This window comes from Geotrypetes seraphini, chromosome 1 (genome assembly GCF_902459505.1).
Source record: "Geotrypetes seraphini chromosome 1, aGeoSer1.1, whole genome shotgun sequence".
Classification (NCBI taxonomy): Eukaryota; Metazoa; Chordata; class Amphibia; order Gymnophiona; family Dermophiidae; genus Geotrypetes; species Geotrypetes seraphini.
The window spans coordinates 541,564,099-541,588,654 of NC_047084.1; the positions used below are offsets into that span (position 1 = coordinate 541,564,099).

Consider the following 24,556-nt stretch of genomic DNA (forward strand, 5'->3'; position numbering starts at 1 on the left):
ATTGGTTGGCTGTGAGCCACCTAGTGCAGCATATAGTTCAAATGTCAATAACTCTAGCAGCAGCACTCTGCTGGAGCTGAAAACATTTGGTTGTGGGTTTTTTTAAAAAAAATTATTACTGGGAAGCTGAAAGGGACCGAAGTAAGAAGTCCTGCTCCAGTTCAAGAAACTTGTCAAAGTGCAGATAAACAAGTACATTGTGGAAGTCAGACTTCTAGAAATAATGCTGCAGAATGTTTGTCATGAAAGAAGTTTGGTCTATGACACTTCCTACTGCTCTCTAGATCATCTTCTGTCAGCACCTGCATCACAAGCTTATGTAGAAAGAATCTTTTCTCTGTGTGGAATGATGACTTCTGAACAAAGAAGTAGACTTTAAAGTGGCTTGGAAATGAGAGTATTTCTGAAACTAAGGGCTCCTTTTATCAAGCGCGCGCTAGCGGTTTAACGCGCGCTAAACCGCTGGCCGCACTAGCCGCTACCGCCTCCTCTTGAGCAGGCGGTAGTTTTTGGTCAGCGCAGGGGTTAAACCGTGATGAAAAGTCGCGCGCGTTAACCCTGCTAGCGCGGCTTGATAAAAGGAGCCCTAAGGGTTCCTTTTACTAAGGTGCACTAGCGGTTTTAGCACGCCCTACAATGCCGCGCATGCTAAACGCTAGTGCCTCCATAGAGCTTGCATTAGTATTTTTCATTTAGCGTGTGGTTTGCGCTTGATAGAAACGCTAGCGTACCTTAGTAAAAGGAGCCCTAAATGCTGTTCTTTTCTCTGTTTGTGCTGCTTTGTTTCTTACTGAAAAAGCATTAAGCCATGTGCCATCGGTTAAGGTTATGGATCACATGTATAGAATTTTAAGGTTCCTGGAAATGAGAGTAGTTTTGAAATTAAATGCTAAATTCAAGCAGTGTTTTATGTTCATCTGATATTCTGTTCTTGATGTGCCTGTTCGACTCTCAATAAAAAAGAAAGCTAGAACATGGGCTCCTTTTACAAAGTTGCGCTAGCGTTTTTAGCGCACGCACCGGATTAGTGCGCGCGCTAAACTACCGCCTGCTGAAGAGGCAGTAGCGGCTAGCGTGTGTGGCATTTTAGCGCGCGCTATTCCGCGCGTTAAGGCCCTAACGCACCTTTGTTCAAGGAGCCCTATATTTGTCTTGAGATTCTTCAAATAAATAAAAACAAAAATTTGGGGAGTGGCCTAAATAAAAACAAAAATGTCATTGCTGCCAAGAACTAGAATAAAATAAGAATCAAAATGATCTATTTTGCAAATGAATAAAAATCAAGGCCTAAAATTATTTTCTGGACTATCAGTCCCTGTGGCAGGTTGTTCCAGATCATCTGCAGTGCTTTCTTGAGTTTAGCGACTGTGACTTTGGGTGGAGTGCGCGATAGGCATCCAACATTGTTCCCCAGACAAAAGGCTATATCACTGTGACATCATTAACAGTTGCATGTACCCCACCTTTTTTTTTTTTTTTACCAAAAATCGTTGGGAGATCACGCTAAAAGGTCTGTAACATTGCCATGTTTAAAGATAATTTGATTCCATTAGGCTCATAAAGGCTCCCTTTTATAAAGCCACGGTAGCAATGCTCACTACTTGAAAAGCAATGGTGTCAAGCCCCAAAAGTATCAAGAGTAACCAAAAAAACAGACTTGTTTACACTTGGTTGACGAATGAAGCCCTCAGATACCTGTGCTGCACAATGTTCACACTGAAACAGCTTAATACAGGTTTGCACGTTATCTTTCATCGGGCATTCATGCTGTTTTTTAAATTTTTTAAAGCTTTTAAATCTTTTTAACTTTAGTGCTTAAACTTATATACAAATTATCTGTGAAATAATGTATGAAACAGCGACACTTATCTTTATGGTGAGTCGCTTGCTAATTGAGCTTGAACAATCGGCCCAATGGGACCCGTTTCACCAATTAAGGCTTCTTCAGAGGTCAGTATGTTTGAGCGCGAACAGCTCAACCTGACCTGCCTTTGCAGATCAGAAAATGGCAAGTCGAGCTGTTTGCGCTCGAACATACTGACCCCTGAAGAAGCCTTAATTGGTGAAACGGGTCCCGTTGGGCCAATTGTTCAAGCTCAACTAGCAAGCGACTCACCATAAAGATAAGTGTCGCTGTTTCATACATTATTTCACAGATAATTTGCATATAAGTTCAAGCACTAAAGTTAAAAAGATTTAAAAGCTTTAAAAAATTTAAAAAAACAGCATGAATGCCCGATGAAAGATAACGTGCAAACCTGTATTAAGCTGTTTCAGTGTGAACATTGTGCAGCACAGGTATCTGAGGGCTTCATTCGTCAACCAAGTGTAAACAAGTCTGTTTTTTTGGTTACGGTAGCAATGCTGCCACAGTTTTGTCAAAGGGAACCCAAATGTAGATATTAACAACAAATAAACCTGTTTGTGTTGACATTCATGTTGAAATTCCAAGCAATTGCTGAAAACAGCAAAACACTCTTGGGGTTACTTTTTTTGTGTGTCAACCTGTATATTTTTTAAATTTAGAACTACTTTACCATTAATTTGAAATTTTGAATCCAAAGCTATCAAGTTAATAAAATTTGAATGATTTTTTTTTTTTTTTTAATATTCATTAATTTCATTCTGGTTTTGTTATATATATATATCCAGTTCTTTTGTAGTCTGTGAATTATTTTGTTTTCTTACAGTTGGGTTCCAAGTGCAGAGAACTGAAGGATATTCATTTTGGCCAATGCTACAAGATTTCAGATGAAGGAATGATAGCTATAGCGAAAGGATGCCCAAAGTTGCAAAGAATCTATATGCAAGAAAACAAGCTAGTAAGTTGAAAATATTATTACTGAAAAAATTCTCAGATTTCCAATTTCTTTTCCAGGTTTTTCCTTAGTCAGAAAATTTTAGTTCTTATGAGTGTATTTCTTTTTCTAGTTTATTTTTATGAAAAATTGCTTTACAGAGAGAAAACATCTGTAGTCGTCTTCTTCTTCCTCACTTTGATTAAACTTTAGCATTGGAATGTTCATGACATTAGCCCAATTTATTGGATGCGGCAGATAGTTAAACTGGATATTCATGCTAGTTAATGTGAAATTGGGATATTTTGGAATGTAACTTTTAAATAAACATAAAAAGGCTGAGAATGAACTGATAAACAAACTTGCATCTCTTGTGTTTTCTTGGCCTACCAGTTTTTTCCTTCTCATCTGTGCTGTCAGTTCCGTTTGAACTAGTATCTGCTTGGCCACAGCACCATGAGTCTTTATGCACAGTAGATGTTTCCCCAATAATTTTAATTTGTCTTTGCCCATCTAGCACAGCAATAGCAGTAATAGTACTTATCCAGTTGTCACAGACTGTGGCACCTTGAATCTACAAATATATTAGGCTATAGTGCGCTACTTTTCTAAGGTTAATATCGGTTATCAAAAATACAAGCAACCTTAGATAGTTTCAATTCTATTCCACTTAAGACCTCAGCGATGTCAGACTGTGGGTAGATTTCATTCACAGTGTTATTAGCACCAGCATCTTCATCGATCTGGTTTTTTTTATATATAATTTTTCTATTCCTATATAGTTTAGTTCAGTGGTCTCAAACTCAAACCCTTTGCAGGGCCACATTTTGGATTTGTAGGTATTTGGAGGGCCGCAGAAAAAATAATGTCTTATTAAAGAAATGACAATTTTGCATGCAGTAGAACTCTTTATAGTTTATAAATCTTTCCTTTTGGCCAAGTCTTAATAAGAATATTGTCATTTATAGCTAAAGAGACACATGTTCAAGAAACTGTTTTATTTTACTTTTGTGATTATGATAAACATACCGAGGGCCTCAAAATAGTACCTGGCGGGCCGCATGTGGCCCCTGGGCCGCGAGTTTGAGACCACTGGTTTAGTTTAAATCAAGTACTCATCTCTTTAATGAAGCATAGCAGGGGTTCTTCGTTCCAACATAGACTATGTTTCGCCCAAAGGGCTTTATCAAGGTATTTCCCCTTAGTTATGTCAGCACCATGAATCTAAACATAAGGCAGGTAATTTTATATTGAAGTGCTTGGTTTATGAGGGCACATACATAGGCACTTAGGCACTATTTTAAAAGACATAGATGCCTGTGTATCTTTATAACATTTAAAATATAAGTGATAGAAATTGTGCCTACCTTGCAGCTACAGACTTTTACAACTGCTCTCTAGCTGGTATAAAAGTCCATGACTAGATTATTCAAGTTTGTGTGTAGATAAGCAGATGCTATAATCTATGTGCATACATGTCCTTGCTTTGCCCAGACTCCTGTCCTGGTAAAGTACACATCATAATATCAAGGTGTGTACTTTAACGCTGGTTGATATTTCTAAGATATTTACACATGCATGCAGAGACATACATACAAAAATGATGATTAAATTACCTTCAAGGTGTCACTGTGGAGAACGAGAGATTCCCTTCCCTGTGGGCTATGAATGTTACCTCTGCTTCAGTTTTATACTTAGTACGACTCAATTGAGTTTGTGTTGTTTCCTTCCTGTGGCAAATACTTTTTCTCAGTATGCATTTTCTCTGTCCTTCGTCCTGTGTATCCTGGGTTGTGTAGGTACTGTATTTTGTACTTATGTTTTGGTCATTTTCTGTCACAGAATGTGGTGGAATCAGTTAGCTTAGCGGGATTTTAAAAAAAGTTTAGATAAATTCCTAAAAGGGAAGTCCATAGGCCATTATTGAGATGGCTTGGGAATATCCACTTCTTATTCTTAGGATAAGCAGCATAAAATCAGTTTTATTACTTGGAATATAGTTAGGTGCTTGGGACTTGGGTTGGCCACTGTTGGAAACAAGATACTGGACTTCATGGACCTTCGGTCTGTCCCAGTATGACAATTCTTATGTTCTCAAGAAACATATTTTGCTTCTTGTTTTGTTTGTTAATAACTTTGAGATGCAGGTCTGCATAAAATTTGTTGCATAAAACTAAATACTTTGGTTCTCGTGATTGGTTTTCACAGACTTGTTCATGATGCCTTTGTCAGTTGAATGTTGTAATATAATCATACTGAACTGAATATGGGTCTTACTGATACATAAGCAATTCACAGGTTTAATGGTTCTGTTCTCTTGGTAGTTGTTGTTTAGGGTGCTATTTGATTCAAATAGTTTATATCACTCTTTGTAAAAATAGTGGTTCATTGAATGTTTTGCAAGTCTTGACTGTATGAGATTATTTTATTTCAGTTTTACCTCAGGAGTGTTTGCTGAGCAATCTTGAATAATTTTCTGTTTAATACTACCCCTTGTATTGGTACCTTTCTAACAACATAAGTAATCTGAAGACTGAAAATTCAGGGAGGGAAGGGGTTGAGAGGGAATGGGCATGGGGGATTCAATAGAAAAGGGTTTTTTTTTTCTTACTTCTTGTGGTTTGCAATTTTGGACAAATATTTGGTATATAATCTCAGGCCATTAGGCACATGATAGAATATGTTCTTTGAATGTCGGGTAAAATGATTGTTAAATAAAAATAGTGGCATAGCCACAGGTTGACCCAAGTAGGCACAGGCCCACCCAGCTTGCACTCAGGCCCATCCAACAGCAGCAAAGCAACAATGTAGCTGGTGGAGACCCCCAAACTCCATCAGCTGAAGACTCCTAATATTTCTCTCTCTAGGAGATTTGAGGGTCACTTAACTCCATACTTCTATAACCATATCCCCTTCCCCTAGTACCTTTAAATCCTTTAGTTCTTGGCCAACAGTGAGCAACAACACATTCCCCCTGCTTAACTTCTGTTCGCGGAACAAGGAAATTCCATCAGAGGGAAGGCTCAGAGCTGGTGTGAGCAAGGGGAATGAACTATTGCTCACTGATGGTGAAGACCTAAAGGATTTAAAGGTACTGGGCTGGAGGTAGGTAGGAGAATTAAGCTAAATGATCCTCCAATTGTCTGGTTTGGGGGGAGGGAGTTGCCAGGTAGAGGCAGGTGGAGCAGGGTTGTTGTACCCACTCACTTTGGGCTCAGGCTCACCCAAAATTGATATCTGGCTACCCCCCTAAGTAAAAAGCACTGGGGCCTTAAAATTTTTGTTTAACATAGCTCCAAGAAAATAAAAGAAGGCCCTGATTCTCTAACCAGCGCTGATTTTTTTAGGTGCTGGTAGGCGCCCAAACTAAGTTAAAAACACCGTTCAAATGATGTTTTTAACTGAGTTTCAAGGTGCCTAAAAAATCAGTGCCAGAATCGTGCTGAAAGTGGCATTAGGCAGCCTAAAGTCTTGACTGTTTGTTTTTTATTTTTTCACTTTCTTTTTTAGTTTATGATATTTTATTTTTAAATCTCATTCATTGTTTTGCCACTTGGTTTTTGTTTCCTACTTTATTATTTAAATTTCATTTAAATTTCCCAAGAATTCTATAGTTTCAACGGTTCTCCCTCCTACTTCTATTTCCTATCTCCCCTCTTTTTTCAACCTTTCAAAGTCCTTTAGACCATTGTAGTCTTATTAGAATGTTTATTTTCTTATTTTTTCTCATCTATCTCTATTTTAATTTTTTCATTACTCTACTAATTGTCATTTTTCTAGGTACTTTAGTTAGATTGTGAGCCTTCGGGACAGTAAGGGAATATCTAAGTACCTATTTTACTTATATTTTACTTATAATTTTAATGCACCCTATTGTCTGTTTTTTTTTCTGTAAACCGCTTAGAATCCTAACGGAGTTTAGCGGTGTATAAGAAATAAATTACATTACATTACATTACATAGGCACGATGCATGGCAAAGATAGGCACCAGAAATGTAGGCCCACGATTCTTTACATGGCATCGTCATGTAATTGACACACAATTGGCGGGTGCTTTTTAGGCAGCCGCTGATATTGGCGCCCTATAGAGAATCTGGGCCGAAATGGCTAAGGTTGGCAGACTTTAGTCAGTTACAAGCTGCTATAGATTCTAGTTAGAGGGAAAGTGTTATTAGACGAAGAGTGAAACCTTCATTTGTAGGCGGGGATGTGGTTGGATGTTGTCTGCTGTGTTTAGTAGACAGTAATTGATGGGAGAAATTGTTTTGAACTTTAACCCGTTTAACTTTTTGTCCTTAGCTTTAAGCTTGTTAAATTCAAAATAGAAAGCAGAAGGTTAGCATATTCTTTGAACTGCTGCTGTAGAGTCAAATTAATGAACGAGTCAGCAGGAGGAACTTTTCTCAGCTGGTAAAGTGAGAAAGAGAAACTGTTACATCTAACAAGCTAAGAAAAGAGTAATTGGGAGCAAATGAGTGATGCTCATGGAGAGCCAAGGCAGGAATCAGTCCTAATGTACCATTGTATATGACGATTACAGTGGAGGAGGAAAGGTAGCAGTACCTACCAGTGCAGGGTTAAACCAATCCTGGGTCACCATGGTAATTAGAAATATTCTCCTAATACTTTGAATTTTCATACCTTGTATTTGTTTTCCTGTTGCTGGCCAAACAGGAATGTCATCACCTTCTGTGTACCATGAGAATGTTAGTGAGTTTGATCCATGTGGTACAGGACCTCTTATGCTGGTCTCAGGATCTTATGGTTTGAAACCAACACTGGAGATCCCGAGTTAAACTCACTGAAAGCTGTATAGCGTGGAGAAAGCAAAAGTCTTTTTCAGGCAGTGGCAGTAGAATGCAAGATGAGGTTACTTATTAAGATTAGCATAATGGGGAATCTAAGGGTGGCTAGCTGGCTAAATGGAGGCAGTTACTTGAGTGGTATGAGATATTAGAGGGGGTGGGGCTGGCCAGATTTTTTGGGGGGAGGGAGTAGGGTTAGGGGTTGACTGGCTTCCTGGATGATGAAGGCTAGCTAGGGGAGGTGGCCAGTTGGAAGAGATAGTGGAATAGGTAAGGGGAAATATGAAGAAGAGAGGAATAGAGATTGGGTGACAACAGGATGGGGGGAGGTTGAGAGTCTGGGTGATAAAACTGAGAGACTGAGAGCCAAAGGTAGGATGAATGAAAGAGAGAGAGAGCAAGCAAATTGTTTTATTTACTAGTGTTGCCCGATTCACGATTTGAATCATTCACCGATTCGAATCAGGTGAATCAATTCGAATTGATTCAATTAAAAAAAATTGGCCTCCCGATTCAATGGCCGACCCTTCCCACATGCCTTCCTAAAACAGGAGCTGCAGCGCTGCCTCTTGCTGGCCTTCCGTTGCTGCTCCTGCTTGAGGGGGAAGGGTTGGTCAGAAAGCCCTCCCCCAGCTTGCCCGCTCTTGCCTCCCCCAGCTTCCCCGCTCTTACCTCCTTAACGTTAATAGGGCAGCTTGCAGGCTCGCTGATGTTATAGCAATCCCTGCAGCTGCCCGTGGTCCTCAGCGGCACGTTCTTCCTGCTACGTCCTGCCCCTGCTCTGACGTGAGGGGCAGGATTGCGGCAGAGAGAACGTGCCGCTGAGGACCACGGGAAGCTGCAGGGATCGCTATAACACCAGCGAGCCTGCAAGCTGCCTTATTAGCTTTAAGAAGGTAAGAGCGGGGAAGGTGCAGGCTTGCGGGGGGAGCAGGTGTTCATTTGTGGCTGGGGGGGAAGCAGACCTTCAGGGCAAGGAGGCAAGCCTGTGCAGAGGGGGGAGGAGGAGGATGAGTTCCTTTGGCGGTGGGGAGGCAGGCCTGTGCAGAGGGAGGAGAAAGAAGGAGAAAGAGAGGGGAGGGGAGGGGAGATGCCAGACCTGGGGTGAAGGGAAGAGAGAGACCAAACCAAAAAGAGGGGGAGGAAAGCAGAGGAGAGGTGCTGGACTAATGGAGAGAGGGAGAGGGAGAGAGAAATGAAAGACCACAAGGGGAAGGGTACAAGAGGGACAGATACTGCTCCAAAGTAGGTGGGCAGGGTGCAGGATGGCAGGAGAGATAGTAGGAGAAAGCCTGTACCTGGGGAAGGGGATACAGGAGGTAACTTTTGACATATGATGCCATGGTTCCCTTAGGTTCACCATAAAGGAATACATTTGGGTAGCAGTACTCAGACATTTGCCCATGTTTTCCTCACACTGGGCATGCCAGGCCTTCTCAATATTTTAGTGTTGGAATATGATCTTATTACTAAATTTCCAAAACTCATTGCAGGATTGTAAGCTTTATAATGTGTCATCTCTGTGGCATTATTTTTTTTTCTATTAAATACATAAATGCATTAAGCACCACTGCAAAATTTGTTCTTTATAGTTGCCATTTTGATGCTGAACTGCCACCAAAGCTATTTGGAGAACTTTTTATTGCTAACAATCCCTCATGAAGCAGTTGTACCTCACATCCAGCAGTGTTTAGAAAGTTCTCCAAATAGCTTTGGTATCAGTTCAGCATCAACTTTACCTACCTAGCTGCTAGGTAAGTTCTTTTCATACATGAATGGTTTTATTACCCAGAATTGTTTTGCTGTTTAAAGACTGAATAGTGGTAAACCTTAAAGCAGATATTTAGAATTTAGTTTCAAGAAAAAAAAATCATATAAATTTTAGTTTTTGTATTCAAAGTCATGAAATATTTGAAGAAAATGGCCATCCAGGTGTACAGATCCTGTTAGATATTGTTTTTAAGTGGCTGGTATATTGTCAGATCACTGTCATTCAGTCATATAGGGCTAGATTCTCCAATGGTGCCTACATCGGTACCTGTTTACAAAAGCAGCACCGATCATGGGTCAGTCATGTAATGTTGCTGTTTGGAGAATTGCAGCTACGTGGCAGGTAGGCGCTGGAAACGTAGGTCAGAGGTTTAAAGACCTACATTTACGGGGCCTACCTTTCATGAGAATTGCATCCACAGAAGCACCTAACAGTGCCTAAGGCCATTTCTGGTGTTAACCATGCCCACAGTGGCTATAGGCTCCCCAAGGCGCCTCCTTGGTTGGGACAAAGGTGCCATGTTTTAGGGGCACCTAAGGGCATCCCCATTTTTATAAACAGTAGTTTGTTTTTTTTATTCAGCACAGTCAATTACTGTGCCTATTGAACCAAAATAAGTTAGGGCTACTCTCTCAATTTTTTGTCAGCGCCGCCGGATCAACCTCCGGGGGCTTCCCCTTACAATCGGGCCCAACTTCCCATCCTTCTGGCCGAAGCCAAGGCCCTGTTGAAGCTTCGGGCGGTGGAACCGGTACCCAAAGACCAGCTGGGGACGGGCTTTTACTCCCGTTACTTTTTGGTCCCAAAAAAGACCGGGGACTTACGCCCCATACTGGACCTCAGGAAGCTCAACAAATTCCTGGTCCGGGAGAAGTTCCGAATGCTGTCTCTCCCGGTTTTATATCCTCTCTTAGAGGAAGGGGACTGGATGTGCTCCCTCGACCTGAAGGAAGCATACACCCATGTTCCGGTGCATCCCGCCTTCCGAAAATTTTTACGGTTCCAGGTGGGAGATCTGCACCTTCAGTACAGGGTCCTTCCCTTCGGCCTGGCCTCGTCCCCTCGAGTCTTCACGAAGTGTATGGTAGTGGTCGCGGCAGCCCTGAGATCTCGTGGGCTTCATGTTTTCCCGTACCTGGACGATTGGCTGATCAAAGCCCCGACCAGGGAGGGGGTTATCTCAGCGACCCGACAGTCTATCATCTCCCTTCAACGACTGGGGTTCGAAGTAAATTTTCCCAAGTCGCAGTTATCCCCGGCCCAGTCACTTCAGTTTATAGGAGCAGTGCTGGACACTGTGCGCCTACGTTCGTACCTCCCGCCTCCTCGGTTGGAAGCCTTGGTTCGGCTGGGCCGTCTGGTCTCTCAACTGCCTGTGGTGTCGGCCCAGCGCATGATGATGCTTCTGGGACACATGGCATCGACGGTCCACGTCACTCCGTTTGCCAGGCTACACCTGAGAATTCCTCAGTGGACCCTGGCCTCCCAGTGGCGCCAGGATTGCGATCCGGTGTCTCGTCTCATTACGGTGACTCCTTCTTTGCGACGATCGCTCCGTTGGTGGACCAACTCTTCCAATCTTTCCGGGGGTTTGCTATTTCTCGTCCCTCCATATCGCAAGGTTCTGACCTCGGACTCCTCGGAGTACGCGTGGGGGGCCCACCTCGACGGTCTACGGACACAGGGTCTGTGGTCGACGGAAGACCGTCGCTGTCACATCAACGTGCTGGAACTTCGTGCCATCTTTCTGGCGGTTCGAGCGTTCGACCACCTACTCCAAGATCAGGTAGTCCTCGTACGCACGGACAACCAAGTGGCGATGTACTATGTGAACAAGCAAGGTGGGACGGGTTCTTGGCCCCTCTGCAGGGAGGCACTTCGCCTTTGGGAGTGGGCAATCTCCCGGAACATCTTCCTACAGGCGGTCTATATTCAGGGAGAACAGAACTGCTTAGCAGACAAGCTCAGTCGGCTTCTTCAGCCGCACGAGTGGTCGCTCAACGCCAGAGTCCTGCGCGAAGTCTTCGAACGCTGGGGGACCCCGCAGGTGGATCTGTTTGCCTCTCCGGAAACTCGCAAACTGCCCCTGTATTGTTCTCGGATGTACTCCCTTGTCCATCTCGAAGCAGATGCCTTCCTTCTCGACTGGGGAGGGAGGTTCCTGTATGCGTTCCCTCCTTTTCCTCTGATTATGAGAACGTTGGTGCGTCTCAAATCATCCGCAGCCACTATGATTCTCATTGCGCCTCGGTGGCCGCGTCAGCACTGGTTCTCCCTGCTGCTTCAGCTCAGTACCAGGGAGCCTCTACTTCTACCTGTGTTTCCTTCTCTGCTGCCTCAGAGTCAGGGTTCGATGTTGCACCCCAATCTTCAGTCGTTACACCTGACCGCTTGGTTCCTTGCCCCTTGACTTCGCCCCGGGTTTCTCAATCCGTGAGGGAAGTGTTGGAAGCCTCCCGCAAGATTTCGACCAGGCTTTGTTATTCTCAGAAATGGACCAGGTTTTCCTCCTGGTGTTCCTCTTCTCACCTGGATCCTGCTTCGGTTCCGGTGTCCTCGGTTCTGGATTACTTGTTGCACCTGTCTAATTCTGGTCTGAAGACGACATCTGTGCGTGTTCATCTCAGTGCCATTTCGGCCTTCCATCGACACCTGGATGGACGCTCTCTTTCGCTCCATCCTTTGGTGACACGCTTCATGAAAGGACTACTCAGGGTTTGTCCCCCTCTGAAACCTCCTCCCGTGGTGTGGGATCTGAATGTGGTTTTGGCTCAACTGATGAAACCTCCCTTTGAGCCAATCGACAAATCTCTTTTGAAATTTCTGACTTGGAAGGTAATTTTTCTTATTGCCCTCACATCTGCATGACGGATTGGTGAGTTGCAAGCCTTGGTTGCGGACCCCCCTTTTACTGTGTTTCATCATGATAAGGTGGTTCTCCGCACCCATCCGAAATTTTTACCAAAGGTGGTGTCTGATTTTCACCTCAATCAGTCCATTGTCCTTCCTGTGTTCTTCCCGAAGCCCCACTCCTATCCTGGCGAGACGGCGCTTCACACGCTTGACTGTAAGAGGGCGTTAGCATTTTACCTCCAACGTACCAGGTCTCATAGGAAGGTTCCTCAATTGTTTTTGTCCTTTGATCCTAATCGCTTAGGACATCCTATTTCCAAGCGCACCTTGTCCAACTGGTTGGCTGCTTGTATTTCATTTTGCTATGCTCAGGCTGGTCTTCCGCCCCCGGGTCGAGTCACGGGGCATAAAGTCAGAGCGATGGCAGCCTCTGTGGCTTTCCTCCGTTCTACACCTGTGGAGGACATATGCAAGGCTGCCACTTGGTCTTCGGTTCATATGTTCACCTCCCACTACTGTCTGGACTCTCTGTCCAGGAGTGACGGCCGGTTTGGCCAGTCGGTGTTACGTAACCCGTTTTCCTAAATTGCCATCCTCCCACCTGCCCTTTTTTGGTTGGCTTGGAGGTCACCCACATGTGAGAATATGCTGCCTGCTTGTCCTGGGATAAAGCACAGTTACTTACCGTAACAGGTGTTATCCAGGGACAGCAGGCAGATATTCTCACAACCCGCCCGCCTCCCCGGGGATGGCTTCTTTGCTAGTTATGGAACTGAGGACCACGAGGTGGGATGCGCCCTCTAGTGGGCGAGAAGACATGCACATGCGTGGTGCAGTGTGCAAACTTGAAACTTCAATCAAGTTTGCTTGAAAAGCTGTCTGCGCTGGGGCTCCGTAGATGACGTCACCCACATGTGAGAATATCTGCCTGCTGTCCCTGGATAACACCTGTTACGGTAAGTAACTGTGCTTTTCTCTCCTGACTTCTCCAATTTCCGGTTTCTATTGACGTACCTCTCAGCTGTAGACCCGGTATTTCACTTAAACATGCTGTCATTCATTTGTGGAGAAACGCCCACCATTCAATCTCACGATTCAACCCAGTGGGGATTACTGTTTGCCAATGGTATATCCATGATTGTTCTTTCTTCCACAGTAAGACTAACATGATCCCCCCCTCTCTTTAGTTTTGGTGCTTCCAAAACCACAAACTTAAGATCTTCTAAAGTGTGCGACTGAATGTGCCAATGTTGAGAAAGGGGGGCACCCATGTCCCCCCCTACGGATCTTACTTAGATGTTCAGTGATCCGGACCCTTATGGATCTTGTTGTGTAACAAATGTAAAACAATTGACAAGGACACATGATCATATAGGCAACTCCCTTGGTACTGCAATTCGTTAGATATTTAAGAATATGCTTTTTCTGTAGCCGCGGATGCACAATCTCCTGAATTTTCGTGGTGTGATTGTGCATCAGAAATTAGTGTTAACATCATTTGCAATTACTTTATATAAATTCAAGAGGGAGCAATGATAGACATATTGAAACACATCTAAAAGGGATTTCTGCCCTGAATGTGATTTCTTTACCAACTGATGGCTCTGAGCTCCTCCTGTAAACTTATAAAGTAACGTTTAGGATCACCAGTGCCCCTTTATTTTTGGTTGTTGAATGGTTCATCACTTTGGGACATTATTTTTTTGAATATAACATTACCCAGTAGTTGTACGTGGTATTTATTGTAGCCAGTAGATGGCAGTGCTGACCTGATATACTGCAGTGCATGCCTCTATTGCATTTGAACAGCAGGGAAGTTCTGAAGGTTTCAGTTTTCCTTGGTGTGTGTTGAATATAGTGTGTTGCAGTGTAAGATAAAACAAAAAAAGTATAAGGACGTTTAAGTGCCCAGATTTTACTCTGTATTTTGGAGGATAATCTTTTAGAGGTTTTCCCATAAGTGTGAAGCCTTATACATAAGGAAGAGACCTTCTATAGAACTGCACAGCTGCATATGTATTTAAAGCCTGTGTACATTTAAAGATCACACGTACGTTTATGTGGTCTACACATAGGTATTCTCGGGTACATAGTATGGGTGGAGCAGAAGCAGAGTTGCATTGTATATGCCTATTTTATAAAATACAGTTCACATAGCATGCAAACATATTGTATACACTAATCTTTGGAGCAGGTGTAAATTTGTGTGTTTGAATTTGAATGCTACTAGGGCTGATTCAGGCTGCTTGTTTTATAGAGGTACTTAGCCTTAGGCAGCTATGTTGCCTGTATAAAATAGGAATAAAATGGCATCTTTTTGACAGTAGTCAGAACTGCTCTGTAGTGAATCACTTAAGTCTCTTCTACTACAAGCTGTGGCCAATTATTAAACTTGGTAACACAGAAGAAAAGAAATGTGGACTTCCAAGAGTTTAAAATCACAAAATTTATTGGTGTATATGACAATTAAAATCAATTACAACAATATAGTAATGGCACTGCATAGACAGTGACCAGACCCTACACGGGCTGTGTTTCAGCTTTTAATAGCCTTCCTGAGGGGTCCTTGAAATGCAGTAGCAAAAGAATCATAAGACAGTAGGTCTGTGAAATAAGTGCCGCGCACTCTCCTGCTACTTCCGTTACTGACTATGAAAGGACACATGGCCACGCTCCATTCCGCCTCCATCCCTGCCCTATTTTGCTCCCAGCCGTGCCCCCCCAGGAACCTCATGTCTCCTTCCCTGAGCTCCAGCCCATGTCTAGAAGGCCTCTGCTCATGCGTGGACGTCGACACAATGATATCACGCTCATACACACACACACATGTGATGTCATCACTTCGACATCTGCACATGCGCAGAGGCCCTACAGGCATGACCTCAAGCTTGGGCCTTCCAAAACCCAGACAAACTGCTGACAAATATCGTCCAATGACACCAATAATGCTCCACGACATTCATTCCTACCAGAACACCTGGCTTTAGTTACATGTGGAGAACATAGATAAGTCCTATGCAAATACAGAACCACAAACTAAAAGTTCTAATATACACAAACGAAACCCTAAGATGCCAGACTCTGCATGCAGTACAACACCAGAAAAATAGAAAGAAAAGCATTTCTTCCTGAACAGTGTAAAATATAGACAGCAGATGTAAATTCTGAAAACGGACACATTTCAATCACTACATTGAAAATAAAATCACTTTTCTTCCATTTGTTGTCTGATGATTTTATTTTTCTATTCCCAGTCTCTGGTTGTACTTTAATACACTCACTGATTATAACAAAGCTTGACTATTGCAACACGTTACTAATCAACATTACACAAAAAGAAAAGAAACGTTTACAAATAAACTTTTACACAATGGTAAAAAGTATGACCATGTAACTCCTTACTTGATCGAGTCGCATTGGCTCCCCATTACTCATCGCATCACTTATCGCATCACTTATAAAATTTTGTTGCTGGTATTTAAAACTCTATCCACAAGTGAACCATCATTTATAAATCGGATGCTTATCCCGTACAATTTACCACACACTCTTCGATCTTTAGCACAAGGATTACTGGTAGTCCCTTCTTTAAAAGTGGTAGGTACCAGATGTCATGATATGTTTTCAATTGTGGCCCCCCAAACTTGGAACTCTCTACCACAATATATAAGAGATGAAAAGGAACTCAGTCTCTTTAAAAATAAATTAAAAACTTTTCTTTTTAAAGATGCTTTTAGTCTCTAAAACAAATACTTTTTAAACAGTGTAGCTAAGTCATCCCTCCTTATGTTTTTTCTTTGAATGTTCCCTTTTCTTCTTTTTAAAACATTTATTATGTAACTTTTCCCCTTTTATCATTTTGTGTTCTTGTTTCATCTGTTTATGAGTCTGTTTTTTACCTTTTATATAATATTATTTATATGTTTTTTAAAAATGTTTATATATCTTATTGTCAATCGCTTAGTAAATTATGGATAGGCGATTCATCAAATTAATAAAATAAACAATAAACAATACTTCCTTCTGTCTGTGCTCTTAACTCTGTTTCCAAGGCCTTCTTATCCATCTGCTATTTTCTCGCCTTCACTTTCTGCCTTTATCCATCTTTAGCATTAACTTAACATAACATAAAATGTTATTTTTACTGCAATACATTGTGAAGTTGATGCAGTTAACAGGGATTAAGTAGACGACCGTACATAAGAGTTGAGGGTACAAGTACAAATAACTTAGGAGTATGACAGGTCAGTGTCAAATACAATCAAGGTAAGGTAATAACGAAACAAAAAGAAGAACTCAAGTATGTGAACAGCATTTGATAACCAGTACAGACATAGATACAGAAACCCAAAAGCGAGTGGCGAGAGAGGGACGAGGTGCTAGTTAGTAAGAGTTGTATGAATCTGAAATGCATGTATGATGAAGACCACTCTATAATGGGGAATAGTTCCTGACTGAGGTGAGCTGCTTGATAGGATAGTACTTTTGTCACATGAGCTTTTTTAGGTTTTTCTTGAAGGAAGGCATAGGTGAATATGGAGTTGGAGCACAAAAGGTGGGTCAGGGAGGTAAACTCAAATACTTCCATCATGTAGTTTGTAGGAGGCCATACATGAAGCAGCCCAGTTTGAATAATGAGCGGGCCTTGATCGGGAGCTAGTGCAGCTGCTTATAATAGTGACATGATTGGTATTTCTTGGGCCAATGATAAGGTGCACAGCTGTGTGCTGAATTGTTCAAGAGTCTGTTGTTGTGTTTTTTGGGGCATGAGATATAGATGAGGGTTTTGTAGTCTAGCATGCTGATGATCAGGTCTTAGCATAGGATTTGGAAGGGGAGGGTGTCAAAGTAAGAACAGATGGATCGTAGTTTTCAGAGTGCTGCAAAGCCTTTGTGAACTACAGCAGCAATTTGGCTTTCCATGGTCATCTTTTGGTCTAGAGTAGTGGTCTCAAACTTGCGTCCGCCAGGTACTATTTTGAGGCGTAATCACAAAAGTAAAATAAAACAGTTTCTTGATCGTGTCTTTAGCTATAAATTACAATATTATTATTAAGACTTGGAAAGATTTATAAACTATAAAGAGTTTTACCTCATGCAAAATTGTCATTTCTTTAATAAGACAAACTATTTTTTCTGAGGCCCTCCAAGTACCTACTAATCCAAAATGTGGCCCTGCATAGGGTTTGAGTTTGAGATCACTGGTCTAGTCACTTCTAGGATTTTGATAGTGGATTGAAGTGGTAGGGTATTACCCCTGATAGTGATGTTTTTCTCATTGTGATTCAAGTGTCTTGCGAGGAAGCTCTTGGCTTTTTCAGGATTTTGTTTGTTTGTGTGTCATCATCCAGTCTTCCATTGTACGGATAACTTCTTTGATTTGCTTTGATTCCTTTGAAAACAGAGTAGGTATTGGAGGGAAGACCGTGATGTGGTTGGTATAACTATAGCTCTTAACTTCCAATGAGGGTAAATTCAACTTTCTTCCATTTTTCTATCTAATTTTCCATGTCTTCCCTTCCTAGCTATTCATGCACACTATCTCCTCTCTCTCTCTGCCCTTTCCCAACATCCATTTAGTTAGATTTCTATCCTGTCCTTCCAACAGCTCAGAATGGATTACAAAAGAACATTCACAGTGTAGGAAGAGGACATGAAGCTAAAGACAGGGACTACAGAGGACAAAAGAACTATAAAAGGAAGAGAGGATACCTATAGAAGCATGTAAGAAGAAAATTAACTAATTATATAGGGACGAGAAGATAGAGAAGTAGCTTTCGAAGGGGTCAGTTTATAAGGAGTCAGTTCATTCAGTATCTTTGGCAAAAAGGAAAGTCTTTATTGCTCTCCGAAAGGCTATTAGCGAGTCCAGTGACCTGATCTGAATAGGAAGTTGGTTCCACAGGTGAGGGATAAAGTGGTTGTATGAGCATTTGCTTACTGTTTCTAGTGAGAGAGCTTCATGAGGGGATGCAGAGTCATCTCTCCGAGTCAGAGCAGAGGGAGCAATTGGGAAAGTATGGTTGTAGCTTGGCTATGTAGGTTGGGTTTGTGGTGGAATCTTTTATGTGCTATTACTAGGGCTTTGAAGGTGCAACATTCGTTGACTGGTAACAAGTGCGCGTCACGGAGTGCTGGAGTGATGGGGTCATGGATGTTGAGATTATATAGGAGGCGGATTGCCGAGTTCTGTATCCATTGTAGGCATTTCAGGTCTTTCGTGGTGAGTCTGTTAAAGATAGCGTTGCAGTGGTCCATCCTCGAGAACACATAAGCATAGAGGAGCTGGGCTAGATCTGATTTTGAGAGGTAGGGTTTGATTTTTCGAAGTTGCTGAAAGTAGTAGTAAGAAGTGGAGACCACTTGAGAGATGCGGGCCAATAGGGATAGGTGGCTGTCTAGTACCACTCCAAGACTGCAAACCTGGTCTTTTGCTGTTAGGGAGGTGGATTCCCAGGACAGTGTTGGTATTCTTCTTTCCCGAGACAAAAACTGATATTCTTCTTTTTGATCCTGAGTTTGGTCTTTGAAGCATTTAGTTGAAGTTTATTGTCCGTCATCCAGTTCTTCATGTCATCAAGACAGTGGCGGAGATTAGTGAGTTGGGTGGACCAGTCTTTACCTAGTGGGATCAGCATTTGTAAATCGTTGGCATAGGAATGGATAGAGATCTTAAATTTGTGGGTGATGTCGATGACTGGCTTGATGTACAGTTTGAAGAGGAATGGGGAGAGCAAAACACCCTGGGGCACTCCATATTTAATGGGTTTGGGACTAGGTTTGTCTTGGCCTAGTAGCACAGATTGTGTTCTTTGGTGTAGGAAGGAAGTGAACAATTGTAGGGCTGAGTCTCTGATTCCTAAGCCAACAAGCCTGCCAGGAGGAGTTGATGGACAATAATGTCAAAAGCAGCACTAAGGTCCAGTAGGATTAGTAGAGCATTGTTACCTTTATTCAATATTGACTAGCTTTTATCAATGGTGCTGTGATTTGCTTGGAAGCTGGACTGGAAAGAGGATAGGGCTCCTTGTTGCCTTCTCCTCCCTCTTTCTTCTTCCCTATTCCCATCTATCCATAAACAGTATTTCTTCCATCTCGCTTCCCTTTCCCATCCCTGTGCACCATGTCCTCCCTCTCTCTTCCCTTCCATTCCAAGCCTATGTGCCATCTCCTCCTTCTTGTTCCCTCTCCTATGGTCTGACATCTGTCTTTCCCTTTTCCCCCTCCTAAGGTTTGGGGTCTTTATCCTCTTCTGGCATCTCTCTCCCTTCCTTTCCTTCCTCTTCCCTTTGTGGTCTGACATCTCTCTGTCTTTCCCTTTCCCTCCCCCTGCATTAGTCTGCAATCCCTCCCTCCTCCCTCCTTCCTTTCCCTGGTCTCACAACACTCTCTCCCCTCCCTTCCCCATCCAGTGATCTGACACCTCTCTCCTTCCCTTTCCCCCATGGTCTGGCATCTTTATCTACCCCTTCCATTCCATCCCCTAGAGATCTGGCATCTTTCCTTCCCTTTTCTCCCCATCCAGGCAGTCCAGTATCTCTCTTACCCTCCCCATACTATCCCCCGCGGGATCCAGTGCTTGCTCACCTGTCTTCCGGCTGTCGGCAGCATGACTGAAGTAAACATGCTACCTTTGATGACCCAGAAGCTCCTCCTCTGCTACTGCTTTCTGCTGTGTGGGGACAGGAAGCAGTAGCAGAGGAGGAGCTTCTGGGTCGCCGAAGGGAGCATGTTTACTTCAGTCACACTGCTGATGGTCTGAAGACTTATAGCAGCTCTGGGTGAGCAAGCACCGGATCCTGGGGGGGTGGGGGAGGGAGGGAAAGGGGAGAAAGGGAGATGCGGGGGGGGGGAGGAGAATTCTGCCTAAGTGTGTGAGTTGCTATAGCGGGTACTAGATGTCCAGTTTTCCCAGACAAAAGTTATAAAATTAAAAAGCCGCTCAGACACCCGGACATCTGGTATCCCTCCACTGAGAACTTCTGCTCACATGTTAGTAAAGCAGTTCTTCTGAGTAAAGTTATTGTTCAATGAATAAACAGCTTGTGAAGTTTATTACAATCTTTTATTGGATTTTTATAATAATGACTTACTCTGCATGCATTTACATGGAAAGCAGCTCATAATTTTTTAATATACTTTGGGTTAGGTTTTACGCATTAGTGAGAAAATAACATATATTAAATACAATTGATGTGCTGAAGTTCTAAAATGTGTTAATTGCATTTAATGTATGTTAATTGCCATACAGAGTTTCATAAATAGACCCTTTAGATCATAAGTACTTTTGGGACAGGGAAAAGTGTACTGTACTAATGTATAACATGCCTTGATCTAACTTTGAAAAGGTGTATGCTAAGTCATTAAAAATAAAAGCCTTCTTTCCTGCCTTCACCTGGAAATGGCACTACAAATTTCCCTTAGAGTAAAATTCTCATATCTGAAGTTTAAGGATGTTCTAAAAACTTACCTCTTACTACTACTTATCGTTTATATAGCGTTAAAAGACGCACACAGTGCTGTACGTTTTGACATTAATAGATGGTCCCTGCTTGGAAGAGCTTACAATCTAACTTGGACAGATAGACCTAACATATAGGGTTGGGGATGCAGAACCCAAGGTGAGAGGAGTTAGGCGTCGAAAGCACTCTTGAAGAGGTGGGCTTTTAACTGGGCCTTGAACACTGTCAGAGACGGAGCCCACCGTAGGGATTTGGGCAACTTGTTCCAAGCATACAGCAAAGCAAGGTAGAAGGGACGGTGTCTGGAGCTGTCAGTTGAAGAGAAGGGCACAGATAGGAGGGACTTCTCGCTGAGCGAAGCTCACCGGGGGGGAGGGGGGACATAGGGAGAGATAAGTGAAGAGAGATAGTGAGGGGCAGCTGAGTGAGTGCCTTTGTAAGCCAGTAAGAGGAGTTTGAATTTTATTCGGAAATGGATGGAAAGCCAATGAAGTGAATTTAGGAGAGGAGTAATGTGAGAGTATAGTGGCTCTCCTGGAATATGAGTCGTGCAGCCGAATTCTGGACGGATTAGAGGGGAGCAAGATGGCTAAGTGGAAGGCCTGAGAGTAACGAGTTGCAGTAGTCTAAGCGTGGTATGGTTCAATCTTAGGAAAGGTTTCATTAAATCTACCACACTTACCAAGGTCCTCAAATTCAAGGACACAAACTTCCAAGACATGGGTGACTTTGTTCACCAGACGCTACAAAGACAAGCAGAAACCGATAGCGTGGAAGAAATGTGGTCGACTTTGAAAGTCACCATACAGGAAGCGACAAACCGTTCTGTTAAATTAGTAAGTAAACGGCGAAGGAACACTGTGGAGATCTCAGACCTCATCAAAGAGAAGAAAAAAGCATTCATCTCTTACAAACAAACGGGGAAACAGGACTCTAGAGCAGACTACCTGACCAAGTCAAAAGCCGTCAAAACAGCAGTCAGGGAGGTTAAATTCCACATGGAGGAGTCTCTAGCAAAGAACATCCAGAAGGGAGAAAAGTCCTTCTTCAGGTATATCAGCGACAGAAGTAAAAACTCAGGCGGGATAGTACGTCTTAGGAAACCGGACGGAGACTATGTGGAAAAGGACTTGGAAAAAGCTCAACTGTTAAATGAATACTTCTGCTCAGTCTTCACCCGAGAAGCGCCGGGGCTCGGCCCTCCGCTACAGACAAAGTTTGACTCAATTGACCCGTTTAGTAATTTCGAGTTTACGCCTAGCAGTGTCTACGGTGAGCTGTCAAAGCTCAATGTTAACAAGGCAATGGGGCCTGATAACCTACACCCCAGGGTGCCCAGGGAGTTGAGTGATATCTTGGAGGAGCCGCTGTCCGCGCTCTTCAATCTCTCCCTTAGTACAGGCTGCGTCCCGTTGGACTGGAAGACGGCTAATGTCATTCCACTCCACAAGAAAGGCTCAAAAATAGAGGCAGCAAACTACAGACCAGTGAGTCTCACATCAATAGTGAGCAAACTAATGGAAACTCTAATCAAACGCCAATTGGATACGATCCTAAATGAGGAAAATCTATGGGATCCCCGTCAACATAGATTTACTAAAGGGAGATCCTGCCAATCCAACCTGATCAGCTTCTTTGACTGGGTGACGGGGAAGCTGGATGTTGGGGATTCCCTGGACATCATATACCTGGACTTTAGCAAAGCATTCGATAGCGTACCACACCGCAGGTTGCTGAGCAAGATGAGTGCTATAGGATTGGGCGACACATTGACGAAATGGGTGGGGAACTGGCTTGGAGGTAGGCTTCAAAGGGTAGTGGTGAATGGCACCCCTTCCGAAATGACGGAGGTGATCAGTGGAGTGGCTCGGTCTTGGGCCCGATCCTATTCAACATCTATATAAGAGATTTGACAGAAGGGCTCCGAGGTAAAATAACATTATTTGCCGATGACACCAAACTAAGCAATGTAGTGGGCAAAAGCACAACGGACAAAAATTCAATGCCTGACAACATGATGCACAACTTACCCCTACTGGAGCGCTGGTCCAGGACCTGGCAACTCAGCTTCAATGCCAAAAAATGCAAAGTCATGCACCTGGGCAGCCAAAATCCATGCAAGACTTACACCCTTAATGGCGAGATCCTAACAAGAACGGTAGCAGAACGAGACTTAGGGGTGATCGTCAGTGAGGACATGAAGGTTGCCAATCAAGTGGAGCAAGCTTCATCCAAAGCAAGACAAATCATAGGTTGCATATGCAGGGATTTCGTCAGCCGTAAGCCTGAAGTCATTATACCATTGTATAGATCCATGGTGAGGCCCCACCTGGAATACTGTATGCAGTTCTGGAGGCCGCATTATCGCAAGGATGTGTTGAGACTGGAGTTGGTCCAGAGAATGGCCACCAGGATGGTCTCGGGACTCGAGGATCTCCCGTATGAAGAACGGCTAGATAAATTACAGCTATACTCGCTCGAGGAGCGCAGAGAGAGGGGAGACATGATTGAGACGTTCAAGTATCTCACGGGCCGCATCGAAGCGGAGGAAGATATCTTCTTTTTCAGGGGTCCCATGGCAACAAGAGGGCATCCGTTGAAAATCAGGGGCGGGAAACTGCGCGGCGACACCAGGAAATTCTTTTTCACTGAAAGGGTGGTTGATCGCTGGAATAGTCTTCCACTTCAGGTGAGTGAGGCCAGCAGCGTGCCTGATTTTAAGGCCAAATGGGATCGACACGTGGGATCTATTCACAGGGTAAAGGTAGGGGAGGGTCATTAGGGTGGGCAGACTGGATGAGCCGTGGCCCTTATCTGCCGTCTATTTCTATGTTTCTATGAGGGTGTGGATAAGTGTTTTGGTAGTGTGCTCAGAGAGGAAGGGTCGGATTTTGGTAATATTATAGAGGAAGAAGTGGCAGGTTTTAGCGATATGTTGTCTCTGGGCGTTGAAGGAGAGAGAAGACTCAAAAGATGACCCTGAGATTATGAGCTTCATGTGGTGACCCCAATGCATACAATCTATTAAAAACTTCAGCAAGACAACACTGCAATGGAAGTATGGCTGCACAAGTCCTAGGTAAAACAATATCCACCCTTAACTTAAGTAGAAGGGCTAAAGATGTTAGCAATAATGCAAAATATTTGTGAGAAGACATTTTTCCTGGTGCAGCAGTAGGCCAAGGTGAACTTGTTCATGGACCTATTACAACAGGTGATATACCACAGAAACTATTGAAAAAGAGGATTAAAACCATTTAAGTGGACTCCTGAAATTTAAAGGAGCTAATGTCCTGCTACTGACTGTTCCATCACAAACATTAGCAGTAAATTTCAGAGATTAACGTCTCTAAAGTCGTTAGGATCATTACTGTTATGGCATATGAAAAACTAACATTTTTAGAGACGTTGCCCTGGAAGCAAATTTTATTTTTAAACTACCGTATTTTCACGCATATAACGCGCGCGTTATACGCGTTTTTACCTACCGCGCATACACCTCGCGCGTTATACGCGTGAGCGCGGTATACAAAAGTTTTTCTACATAGTTCCCACCCCGCCCTACGCCCGATTCACCCCCCCCAGCAGGACCGCTCGCACCCCCACCCCGAACGACCGCTCGCACGCGCTCCCACCCGCACCCGCGATCGGAGCAAGAGGGAGCCCAAGCCCTCTTGCCCGGCCGACTCCCCGACAATATCGGGCCAGTAGGGAGCCCAAACCCTCCTGGCCACGGCGACCCCCTACCCCCACCCCGCACTACATTACGGGCAGGAGGGATCCCAGGCCCTCCTGCCCTCGACGCAAACCCCCCTCCCTCCAATGACCGCCCCCCCCGCCGACCCGCGACCCCCCTGGCCGACCCC

General features: G+C 43.5%; 1 protein-coding gene across 1 annotated transcript in view; it reads left to right on the plus strand.

The window, feature by feature from the left end:
- The window catches only part of FBXL17 (F-box and leucine rich repeat protein 17), a 623,577-nt gene that overhangs the window by 46,680 nt on the left and 552,341 nt on the right, over window positions 1-24,556 (plus strand). Inside the window, exon 4 of the mRNA XM_033929147.1 lies at window positions 2,691-2,822. Within this exon, the coding sequence (XP_033785038.1) occupies window positions 2,691-2,822 (132 nt within the window). The remainder of the gene's footprint in view (window positions 1-2,690; window positions 2,823-24,556) is intronic.